This window comes from Silene latifolia, chromosome 8, assembly GCF_048544455.1.
Source record: "Silene latifolia isolate original U9 population chromosome 8, ASM4854445v1, whole genome shotgun sequence".
In the NCBI taxonomy this organism is placed as follows: Eukaryota; Viridiplantae; Streptophyta; class Magnoliopsida; order Caryophyllales; family Caryophyllaceae; genus Silene; species Silene latifolia.
Window position 1 is genome coordinate 15,819,328 of NC_133533.1, and position 12,588 is coordinate 15,831,915.

General features: G+C 41.4%; 1 protein-coding gene across 1 annotated transcript; it reads right to left on the reverse strand.

Annotated features, from left to right (window-relative positions):
- Positions 1–468: 468 nt before the first annotated feature.
- Positions 469–4,638, reverse strand: LOC141594752 (uncharacterized). Its single transcript, XM_074414745.1, has 3 exons — positions 4,572–4,638; positions 2,947–4,293; positions 469–596 (listed from the first exon to the last, which is right to left on the reverse strand). The coding sequence occupies exons 1-3, from the start codon at positions 4,636–4,638 to the stop codon at positions 469–471; spliced, it is 1,542 nt and encodes a 513-aa protein (XP_074270846.1).
- Between the last annotated feature and the right edge of the window lie 7,950 nt (positions 4,639–12,588).

Below are 12,588 nucleotides of genomic sequence, written 5' to 3' on the forward strand. Positions count from 1 at the left end.
GTCGGCATTTTTCCCGCCGTCTCGCATAGGCCTCTTCTCAACTCGCCGCTCGAAGAATCGGGACAGATCGCGCGGTTGATCTACAAAAATTCAACCAAAGAGTCCACGTCAACGTTCATGGACATGCCGAGAGCGGTCATCGGTATATCTAATGAGCCGGCTAAATCGAGCCGCAAGTTAGACTGTCGGAGGGCTTGCTCTTCTTGGCCGATTGATCCGTTTGCTCGCGCGGCATTAACATGAGCGACGGAAGCGAAGCATCGGTGTCATGGGTCGATCTTTTCCTCTTGCGCCTAAGCGGAGATCCTCAAAGATCGGAATCCTCTCCATCGACAATGTCAACGACCTCCACCTCGGGTGGAGGCGGAACAGAGGTTGACACCGTCGCCGCCGTAGACTTGGCTTTTCGGACCCGGCGAGGAATGGCAGCAGCTACCTTGGCTCGGGCCGCCGTATCGTCCAAGCCCTTCAGGAGGTCGATGGCGACGGACGGCGGTCATGCACATCGACCTTCGGATTCTTCTCCTTAACGTTTCCGTCTTTGTCCAGCCCCATCTTCTCGAGGAGTTGCTCGGACAGTTCGGGACCAAAGTGCTCTGTAAAAGAAACAAAGCAAAACTTAGACAAAGGGACATGTCAAGAAACAAACAACGAAAAACATTAAAGCAGAAATGGGCCTCACACCGACCCCACTCACCCCTGTGCTAGGGCGGTATGAGGCCGACGTGGCAAAGCGGCTCATCCATCTGGATGACTTGCGTCGGGGGCAACCAAACCTTCGGCGCCCCATCATCATCGACCTCGAAAAGCTTCAGTGCCTGCTTCTCGTCCTCATTAAGATAGACATTCCCGGCGTCCATCTTATTCTTGCCCTTGGGGATCATCTTCTCACGCTCCCCTTTGCTCTCGCACCGCAAGTTAACATGGTGCTCAAAAGACCGAGGCAACGGATAATCATCTGGGACCTCGACATACACCCACCGTTCCTTCCAGCCCTTGCAAGAGGTGAGCTTAGGCACGGTGAGATAGCCCGCTCGTCGGGACGCTATACCACCCCGGCCACCTTGAACATTCATTCGAAGAAAATGAATTCGGCGGAATAAGTTTACCGTTGGGATCACCCCCTGGCGACACGACCACACAAAGCCGACTATAGTCCTAACGGCCAAAGGGGTGAAGCTGCGCGCCGCAACGTTCATCGCCTTTGAATTATGGAAGAGACGTACATATTGAGAGGAAACCGGAGACCATACTCCAGGTGCCTCATATATACACCGATGTGACCCGGGGGAGGGCAACAGACGGCCTGACCCTCCCCAGGGATGACAATGTTGTACCCCTTGCCAAAAAAGAAGTGCTCCTCGAAAAATTCAGAGCCAGAGCAGCGGACCAACTTATCGATAAAACCACGATCGGCGCCGGTAGTACAGGCATCGTAATGATGCAAGACTGTCGCCCTCTCCGCCCCGGAAGGATTCCTTTCCTCATCATCATCACCGTCATCCACATCGTCATCATCCTCCCACTCCTCCAGAACTCTGCGGTCAACTTCCGGGGAAGGAGACCTAGGGCCCCTCGACCTTAACGGAATTGCGGCTACCACCTCCTCCTCATCAAAACGCGACGGGGAACCCCCCGGCGCACGGCATCTTGGGACCGGCATCGTAGAAGACATGGTTCACAACAATTACTTAAACAAAACAAAAAGTTGAAAAGGTTTTTCGGTTTACCTTGAAGAAAAGTGCTACGCCGACGTAAAAATTCGAAGATCGGAAAGAGGGAAAGGCTTGGAATTTTGGAAAGAAGAAAATTTTTAGAATGAATGAAATTGCTAACCAATTTCACTTCAAAAGTCTGGTATTTATAGGCAAAAGCCCATAAAGGAGGACCAATCAAAACGCAGCCCATAAAGCGTCAGCCAATCAACGAAGAGACACATGTCAGGCATGCGTACACGGAATGTCAATCGACGCAACAGTTGAATGTCAATCAATGCAACAGTAACCAAGCGTCTTCAACACGCCCCTTTATATCCCTTCGACTATTCATCTTCCTCAGCAAAATCCTAAAGTATCTGTTCTCCGCCGGCAGTATGACTAACCAAGCTAGGTAGCACCGGCCGGGGGCAATCAAAAGTACACCGGCACTCTCAACCTTGAGTCCGCCGGCAAGTAACATTTTCTCTTCCACATTTGATGTCCATTACCCATCCATGTGGAGGGGGGATATGGAACGGCCTGCACAGAAGTAAGCCGAGGGAGAAGAAGCCGGGGCAGAAAATTTTCACTTGCGCAGAATATACGCTCAACATACATCGGAGCCCATACCACGGCATAGACTACGCTGGGGGCAAATTGATGGGGCATATTCTGCACCCGCTGACCAAGTCAACATATTTAGTGGGGTCAGAGACATCCACAGCAAGCCAATGACTTAGACAACCCAGCCGATGCAGCCTTTCGGCCTTCCAGCCTGGGTCTCGGCATGGCAACCTACCAGCCGGGGCACATGCCCGCGTACCCACATCCAAGAACCCTCGGCATGGAGTCAACCAGGCTCGCCGGCCTGCCATAGGTCCCTCGGCCGAGGGTAGATCAGTCTTTCCACCTGCTATGCCACTTGGCCCACTTGGCCACTACGTGACAAAAGGTGAAAGTCTATAAATACTCCTCAATCCTCATTGAGGAGGGGATCCAGAATCTAACCTAAGAACCACTTAAATTGGTATTATCTCTCTCATCTCTCTACAATACACGTCCGCGAGCTACATACTACTTAATCACAATAAGTTCACTGACTTGAGCGTCGGAGTGAGTACGCTTGGCACAAAGCCAAGCCCTCAGTTTGCTCGTTGTTGCAGGAGAGGCCGAGGAGAGCAGTCAAGGCTAGACGAGGCATTATTCGACAAAGCTAGCGTGGTAAACAAACCTGCTTCGGAATTCATACCCGGAACAACTTTCATTATAACATTGCATAAGCTAATCGGTCGGAAGTTATCAACTGTTTCAGGGGCACTAGATTTTGGGATAAGCACTAAGAAAGTCTTATTCAGAAATTCTGGTGAGCTATTACCATTGAGGATAGCCAAGACAGTCCCAACAACATCATGCTTAATAAAATGCCAACACTTATGGAAGAAGATAGCAGGAATACCATCAGGTCCCGGAGATTTTAACGGACCAAGTTGAAACACAGCCGTACGAACCTCCTTAGGGGTAAAGCGAATGCCAAGTGCATCTTTATCATCAGGAGAAAGGAACTCTTTATTAATACTAAACAAATTTTTCACAGTAAGGCGGTACTCCTCAAAATTGATCTGATTTGCTCCTTCCTGAAAGAGTCTAGAGTAGAATTGGACAAATAAACCCTTAATACCCTCACTGTCAAAATTCCACTCCCCATTATCCATTTTAATCCCAGCAATGTAATTCCTGCCTGCCCTACCCTTAACCCAATTAAAGAAATACTTGGAGCATGTATCTCCCTCGGTGTTCCATTTCATCTTGGCCCTTTGTTTCCAATATTTAGCCGAGACTTTAGCATACTCCACTTGACTAGCATATGCAGAGGTGAAAGTTCGAGTCACTCCCTTCGTCTCAATTTCGTGGAGCCCTTCGACCAAATTGTCATCAAAATCACTCCATTTCTTATTCCATTCCTTCCTCTTGGAAATAGACCAAAGACGCATACAATTTCTAGCTCTTGATAACTTACGTATCATTCTGACGGTGGCAGAGCCTAAGACAGGCTCAGTCCATTCGTTATGTACCAAGCGAATACATTCCTCATAATCCAGGTTCCAAGCCTCCATACGATAAGGTCTTCTACCATAACAAGTAATTAAATCTGTTTCAAAGATAATAGGCGCATGATCAGAAACTTGAATAGGAAGATGAGTAATACCAGAATTCGGAAAAATATCATTCCAATCCCACGATCCATATCCCTTATCAAGTTGTTCCAACACTACACTATGATCTTCTCTCTTATTGCACCAAGTAAATCTTGGCCCCTTAAACGGAATATCCATCAGAAGATGCTCAGCTTTCCATTTATTAAACAGAGCAGCCCCCGGAATCCGACCCTTACTACCTCCCCATTTATCTTCTTGATAATCAACTTGGTTAAAGTCCCCTATAAGAAGGAAAGGGTTGTCAAAAGATCGAATCCATTCACTAAGATCATGCCAAACAGCTTCACGTTTATGGGTCACTGGTTCGCCATAGACAAGACATAAGTACCAAAACCTACCGCTACATTGCGTGACTTTGATAACAATGAAGTTTTGACATGCTAGAAGACATTCAAAATTGGCATCATGTCTAAAACCAAACCAGAGACCTCATTTGGTTTCATCAGCATCGACACCAAAGCTCCGAGAAAACCCAAAAGAACGAAACATAGGATCAACTAAAGCTACTTTACATTTTATCTCAGCTAAGAAAACAAAATCAAAATAAATACTCGAAAGAAGCGCCCTAGTCTTAGCGATTGTAGGGGCAAGGGGATTATTAAATCCCCTGACATTCCAACAAAGTCCTTTCATGAAGAGAAAACCACCACAGCAATACCAACCAACTCCACACCAGGCTCATACCGACACAACCCAATGATTCCCCTACCACGAAACCAACCCATAGCGGCTCACCAGAGGCGATCAGAAGAAAACAGTAGCCATCCAAACGTCTTACAGAAAACCAAATGAAAATCGGAGCGAAAAGGCCACTACAAACCCATACCAAATCAATCTCGAACACGCACAACACATTCAACCAACACAAGAGAGAACCAATAAAAAACCGCAACAACCCCGGGAACAATAAGTAATAAACCTCATGACCACAGCCACCCTAAAAGTCGAAATAACACCAACATGACAGTAACCACCCAGCCAAGGGCCAACACACACAAACCCGTACCATAAAAAGCAAAAAACCAGGAGAGGAGCACTAAACATGAACCCCGCAAAAGACACCCAATTTCACCAAACGACACCTCCCAAGACCACCGCCATACAAGCAAAAGGCCGAACAAAGAGACGACAAAGGCAAAACACAAGAGACACAAGAACACAATAAACCGGCCAAACCAGGGGTGAGGGGAATGGGGGTATCACCCCTAGGTTGCGAATATGGTTTTCGGTGACAGGACAAGGGTACGGAGGGACAGGTGTCCGACACAGATGGGGCATAAAACCAGACCTAATAAATGGTCATAACATCCATTAAACTAAAATGGAATAAAAAAAAACTCCACACTCCTTCCATGAAAGTCCTAAGCCCCTCGGAAGAGCACAACGCAAACCACCAATCCTTCCCGCTCGCATCGAACACCATCACAGGGTGCGAAGAACAATGAAGTCAAAGAAGGAAGGCCGCAAAAGAAAATCCGGCAGCTGGAGCGACAACAAAAACACGACAACATCAAGCTCGCAGCAACAAGCTCGAACCATTTAAAACATAAGAAATTCCGACCAAAGGGATGACCGCTAACAGTCGACGTAGTAGAACAAAGCCAGTGAGTGACGACCCAAACCAAAAACTCCATTGAAGAGGTCTGGCAATTCACCTCACTCGGCCATACCATTCATCATCTACACCGTTCAGAACTTAATTTCCAATTAAACCTGCAAAATAATCAACCTTATTGCAATTCAACAGCGACAATTGAAATGTATGAGTTTTTCTTCCAAATCAATCAAAATAAATGAAAGGCGCCAGAAACAACACTCGCGAAAACCAGCAAGAGTCACACTAAAAACGCCACTGAATCATAAAGGCCTCGCTAACCCATATTAGCAACAGACGAGAATAGACGACGGTGAACCGCACTTCACACTCCAAGGTAAGCCGCAGACGGGTAGACAAAAAAACGGCGGCAGGAGAAATCGATCCGCCGGAGATGAGCAAAGACACCGCCTCATCTCCGGCAGACCGCCGGTCGGCAGAAGAGCGAGGGTGTCGGGTGGTGGCTGAATGTGGTGGATTAGGTTAGTGTTTGATTTGGGGGTTTTTAATTTGGGGGTGAAGAGGCTTTCTCTCTCTACGGGTTGCAGTTGCTGCTGAATATACTGTTTTTAATGCGTGGAGGAGGAAATTAATGGAACACAATACTAACATTTTTTTTTATTTATGACAACCACTATTTTGACTTTATTTTTATATTATAGGTGATTCATTGATTATATCGTCATGATTTTTATTTTTATATATTTATTTACCATAAAAAAATATTATTTCAAATAATAACACATGTTACGGATATTTTATTATTAATAATCCACCTAAATTATTACTCCATTTTTTCATTTATAATCTTATTTAGCAATTATGGTTTATACATCGTAAATACATTATGATGATGCGTAGCATAATGTTTCACTACAAGAAAACTTGAAACAGGCGACCGAAATTTGGCGACTGAAAGAAGTAGTCGCCAAATTGGCGACTGATTTTCAAATTGGCGACTGAAATTAGTCGCCAATATGGCGACTGACTTTTTCAAAAAAGGAATCAAACGTGGCGACCGAAATTTTGAATTTGGCGACTGAATTATGGGTAGTCGCCAATTTGGCGACTGAATTTCAGTCGCCAAATTGAAAATCAGTCGCTAAAATTTTTAGTACAAACCAGGTGTCATTTTAAAAAGGGAATCTCGTGGCGTCGATGACTTTTTGAATTTGGCGTGAAATTAGGGTAGTCGCCAAATTTGGCGGCGATTTTCGATCGCCAAATTCAAAAAGTCGTCGCCAATTTTTTATTACTTTCACCCCCTCTCTCCTACTTTACTCTTTGCGAAACAAAAAAAAAAAGGGGACGAGCGAGCGATTTGGCGAACGACGACACCAACCAACAACACCACACAACCACCCTTCCACCGCCATTTCCACCGCCACATCCACCCTCTTTAATTAGGTTAGTTGTTTTTGTTTAATTTCAGTTTATTTAGTTTAATTTGTTAGATTAATTTATAGTTAGTTTGATTAATTTGTTGTTAGTTGGTTAGATTTATTTGTAGTTAGTATGTTTGATTAATTTGTAGTTAGATTTAGTTTAATTTGTAGTTAGATTTAGTTTAATTTGTGTTTGAATTAAAAGGGAATGATTAAGGGGTTTTTGTCTTGGTTTAGGGTTATGGGTGGGGGTGGTTGGGTGGGTGATCGGTCGTCGGTGATCGGCGGCGATCGGCCGTGGTGGGCGTGGTTGGGGTGGGTCGTGGGGTGGTGTTTGGTGTTGGTAGCTAAGTAAAACCGTCTCATTATCATTAGTATTAAGCTAAGTGAAACCGTCTTAATTAATATTATTATTATTATTATTACTAAGTTAAGTGAAACCGTCGTATTATTATTAATATTAAGCTAAGTGAAACCGTCTTTTGCATTAATGGAATTAGCTAAGTGGAACCGTCTTTTGGATTAAGAGAAATTAGCTATTAGCTAAGTAGAACCTTCTTTAGGACTTGATTTTGATAAATTTAGTTTGATAATTCATGTTATTGATGAATTGAGGTAGAATAACCTTGTTATTTTTGTTTTTCTTTTCTCTTTTCAGGGTTGTCACCATGTTTGCTAGGCACCACCGCACGTGTAGCTGTTGCTTCTTGTTTTCTTTTCATTTTTGCTTTTATTTTATTAGGTAACCTCCTCTTACCAGTTACCTTTTAAATTTACTAATTTTAGTTCAAATTATGTTACGGACTTTAGGATAGAAGCCTTTATTATGTGGTTGAATTGGGCTATTGATTGACTTAATTAATTTAGTACTTGATTGTGTTGTTGTTTGATTTGATGTTGACTTAGTACCCGTTCAAGAATTACTCATTAGGAGTAATTCTTGAATAGTCCCCATTTTGGGATTGTCTTTTATGCGTTTCAAGTCATTTAGGTAGTAAACACGTACTTGTGATTTATTAATGAGGAATGAGTTTGGTGGCGATCCCTTTAATGTTCTCCGAATACATGTATATGTGTATTTGGAGAATCAAGGGAATTGCTTTGCCGAATTTTTTCCTCATTAATAAATTACAAGTGTGTTTGCTAGTGACTTGAAACGTACATTGACGGGTTTAGGTTGGAGTGATAAGGACCCCATTCGAAGATGGATTACTTATTGACAATATTTATATATTGTTTTCATATGTTTATTGTATAATGTGGAGTATAATGTTTAAATTTTGTATGTAATATTATTGTTATTTTTTAAAAATGTTTAAATTACTTTGGGGTCTTCTTTAGATTAAAATGAAGAGATTGGAACGTTCATGGATGTATGAAGGAAGATTAGACCATTCCAATAAGAAAAGACGTCCTACCGCTAGATTTATAAAGGGTGTTAGCGAGTTTATTGAATTTGCTAAACAACAAGATGAATATGACTTGGTAGACAAAAAACTTAGGTGCCCTTGTGCCAAATGCAAAAACACGAAATACCACTTGACATTGTAGTAGAAGAACATCTCATTATAAACGGGTTTAAACCAAATTATTACAATTGAATTTCACATGGAGAAGCATATTCTCCAATTCATGAACAAACTCACACCCAACAAATACAAAATGATGAGAACCCATATAGAGAGATGGTTGTTGATGCTATGGATTCCACTATTTTTAATAGTGATGACCATACAACTATTTCTGAAGAACAACCGCCACACCCACAAGCAAAAGCCTTTCTTGACATGTTAAAAGCCTCAGAAAAACCCTTGTATGAAGGAAGCAGAATGACATTGTTACAAGCCGCTTCTAGGCTAATTACCTTGAAATGTGAGTTCAATATGCCATTTGTTGCTGTTGATGGCATTGCCTCGTTACTTGAGGAATCTTTCCCCGATGATAATATCATGACCCAAAGTTTCTATACTACCAAAAAAGTAGTTAAAGGTCTTGATTACCGCATGAAAAGATTGATGCATGTCCTGAAGGATGTATGCTATTTTGGAAAGATGATGCTTTGCTTAACAAATTTAAAGATTGTGGGGCGGATAGATATGAGACAAGTGAAGGAGATACAGTTTTGGTGTTGAAAAAAGGCAACGGTAGTAAGAGGGCCAAAAAGAGTAAGAAACCAATAGCATGTAACCAATTGTTTTACTTTCCTCTCGCACCAAGACTTCAAAGAATCTATGCCACCAAAAACATTGCCGAACAAATGAGATGGCACAAAGAAAACACACGTGCTCCGGGGAAGATGAGTCATCCTAGTGATGGGGAAGAATGGAAACGATTTGATCAGATGTATCCTGATTTTGCCAAGGAACCCATGCAATGTACGACTTGGCTTGTGTACGGATGGATTTGATCCTTTCGGTAATTTTGGGAGGAAGTATTCTTGTTGACCCGTTATGGTCACACCATACAATTTACCACCTTGGTTATGTATGAAAAGACCATTTATCTTCTTGTCACTTATTGTTCCCGGACCAAAAAGCCCGAAACGTAATTTGGATGTTTATTTACAACCATTGGTGGAGGAGTTGAAATATTTGTGGGAAGTTGGGGTGGAAACTTATGATGTGTCTAAAAAACAAAATTTTCAACTTAAAGCTTCCCTTTTGTGGACAATAAATGATTTTCCCGCCTATGGTATGCTATCTGGGTGGTCTACACAAGGACAAAAAGCATGTCCTTGTTGCATGGAGGAAAGTAAAGCATTTTGGCTTCCCAATAGCAAAAAAATAAGCTGGTTTGATTGTCATAGATGCTTCTTACGAGAGGGAAATCCACATAGGAAGAACAAGAAAGCTTTCACAAAAGGTAAAGAGGTGCTTGATGCCCCTCCGAAACGAGTGCTTGGGATGAGATATGGAAGACGGTATGTGATTTACCATCCCTTATTGATGGTACCGAGGAAGAATTTAAAGAATTGAAAAAGCAGAAAAACGGTTGGTTTAAAAGAAGCATTCTTTGGGACCTTCCTTATTGGAAGACAATGTTGATAAGACATAATTTGGATGTAATGCACATAGAAAAGAATTTCTTTGAGCAACTAATTGACATGATCATGGATGTAGAAGGTGAAAAATGTGATAGCATTGCTTCTAGAAAAGATTTGCAGAAATTTTGTCATCGTCCCAAATTACACATTCGCGGCGACGGGACTAAGCCAACATCCATTTTCACTCTCGACAAAGCTAAGAGAAAAGTATTGTGTGAGTGGTTACAAAATTTGAAGTTTCCTGATGGGTATGCATCAGATTTTAGTCGATGTGTTGATCTTAAGAAGCTGAAGTTGCAAGGCTTGAAAAGTCATGATTGTCATGTATTCATGGAGCGATTATTACCCGTTGCTTTGAAACACCTCGTGCCGACAAACGTTTGGAATGCAGTTGTTGAGATTTGTCAATTCTTCCGAGATTTATGTGCCTCTTCAATATGTGTTGATGACATGATTCGTCTAGAAGAGCAAATACCACAGATATTTTGTAAGCTTGAAATGATCTTTCCTCCTGCATTTTTTAACTCCATGGAGCATCTACCGGTTCATTTGCCATATGAAGCCAAAGTTGGGGGACCCGTCCAATATAGGTGGATGTATCCATTTGAAAGGTAATTAAGATAATCTAGCTACTTTTAAATTAAAATTAATAATAATAACTAATCTATTTATTATATGTTAACTTTATTATTAATAAAATTCATCATTAACTTTTATAGGTTTCTTAATCATTTGAAGAAAAAAATTGGTAATAAAGCTAGGGTGGAAGGTTCTATATGCAATGCTTATTTAACGGAAGAGATTGCAAACTTTTGTTCTCTTTACTTTGAAAAACATATAGAAACCAAAGCAAAAAACTTGAATGTTGAGAAACCGGATGAAGTAGACGGAAGTTTACCCGAATTTTTTCAAACTCAAGATGATGAAGGGTGTTCATCAAAGGGGCAAACAAGATATTTGGATGATAAGGAGTATAATCGTGCCCACCTTTACGTGCTATCTAATTGTGATTTCTTGGAGCCATACGAAACACAGTTTGTTAATGATTTCATTCAGAGGAATCCTAATATAAGTAAGGATGATGTTTGGGACAAACATGAGGACCAATTTCCATCATGGTTTCAGAAGCATGTAATTGAGTTGAATATTCAAGATGATTTGATAAGAAGTTTGGCTTTTGGTCCTTCAAAAATGGTAAGAACGTGGAATCGATACTCGGTTAATGGGTTTAATTTTCAAACATTCAACCACGGTAAAGGTAAGGCTAGGTGCAATTGGGGGGTGACTATTTCTTCTCTTGATGACAACGAATACTATGGTATAGTTGAAGATATCTTTGAAATTAGTTATAGTGGACGTGACCGAGCTTATAAAACTGTCTTATTCAAGGTTGACTGGAAGGATAATTCTGCGGCTGGAATGAGAGTACATGAACAATACAAGCTTGTAGAAGTGAATCGTACTAGAACATACTCTAAGTATGATCCATTTATACTTGCACATCAGGCTCATCAAGGTTATACTTTAATTTTATACTAATATGAAATTTTGTCGCTTTTTTTTTGTAGTTATCATTTGCTTGGTCACCGTCTCAAGAACAGAATGTCCGGATCAGGTACAATGACGTCGGTACTCGACGATATCGGGACGTGATTTGGAAGGTAGTTAGGCGCCCAAAGGAAGCAGACCACATGAAAGGTATTTAATTAACTTGTTTTGTTATTTGTATTAATTAGCTTATACTCTCTTATATTATAAATAATATCAGTAACTTATTAGTTATGATTTCATATGTGTAATTGCAGGTGACAAGTATGAAGGCTTAATAAAGCATACCAAAAGTGAAGCTTTTCAGAAGAAGTCTAAGCAAGCATCCCTCAACAAAAGAGGAGGAAAGGAAGACGCCGTGAACGAGCCTACTCATTACGCGGGTTCACGATCGTTCTGGAATCGTATGTTGGGTGTAAGTACTTTGTCTATTATTTTACACTTTTTTTTTGTTTTCAATGCAACATGTTTATTTTATGTTAGATTTTTTGTTGATTTTATAACATGTATGTTTTTTTTTTCATTCAGAGAGGAAAGAAGAAGTCACAGCCGATTGCGACGGTGCATGGGAACATTTTCGGACACGCATTCGGAGTTGACCACAAAGGGGTTAGAACTTGGACTAAGCCAAAAGACAAGCAATTATATGTAAGTTTTACGTAACACTTAATTTTTGTTAATTTATTCTCTTTTAAAATGTCGTATATAAGGTGGTTACCATATTAACTTACTACCATTTGTTTAATATTGTAGGAAGCATTTGAACGAGAAAAAGCCGCCAATCCGTAAAGACCGGACAATGACATATGGTATGAGTTGGTGGATGGCTTCAAGAAAGGGCACGTGTATGGTACCGGAAGTTCAACACCGGCTTTCTATGAGAAAATGCGTAGAAGATCGACTTCAACAATTCCCAAAGAACACGTATCAACCGGGAATTATTAGTCAACTTCAAAGTCAAATAAGAGAGCGTGATGAACGTGATGCCAAACGTGATGAAGAACTTGCCAAACGTGATGAAGAATTCCGGCAAATGAAGGAAAGAATGGAAATGTTTGAGAATTGGTGGCAAGGTTGTAACCCCGGACCTAGATCCAACTACGAT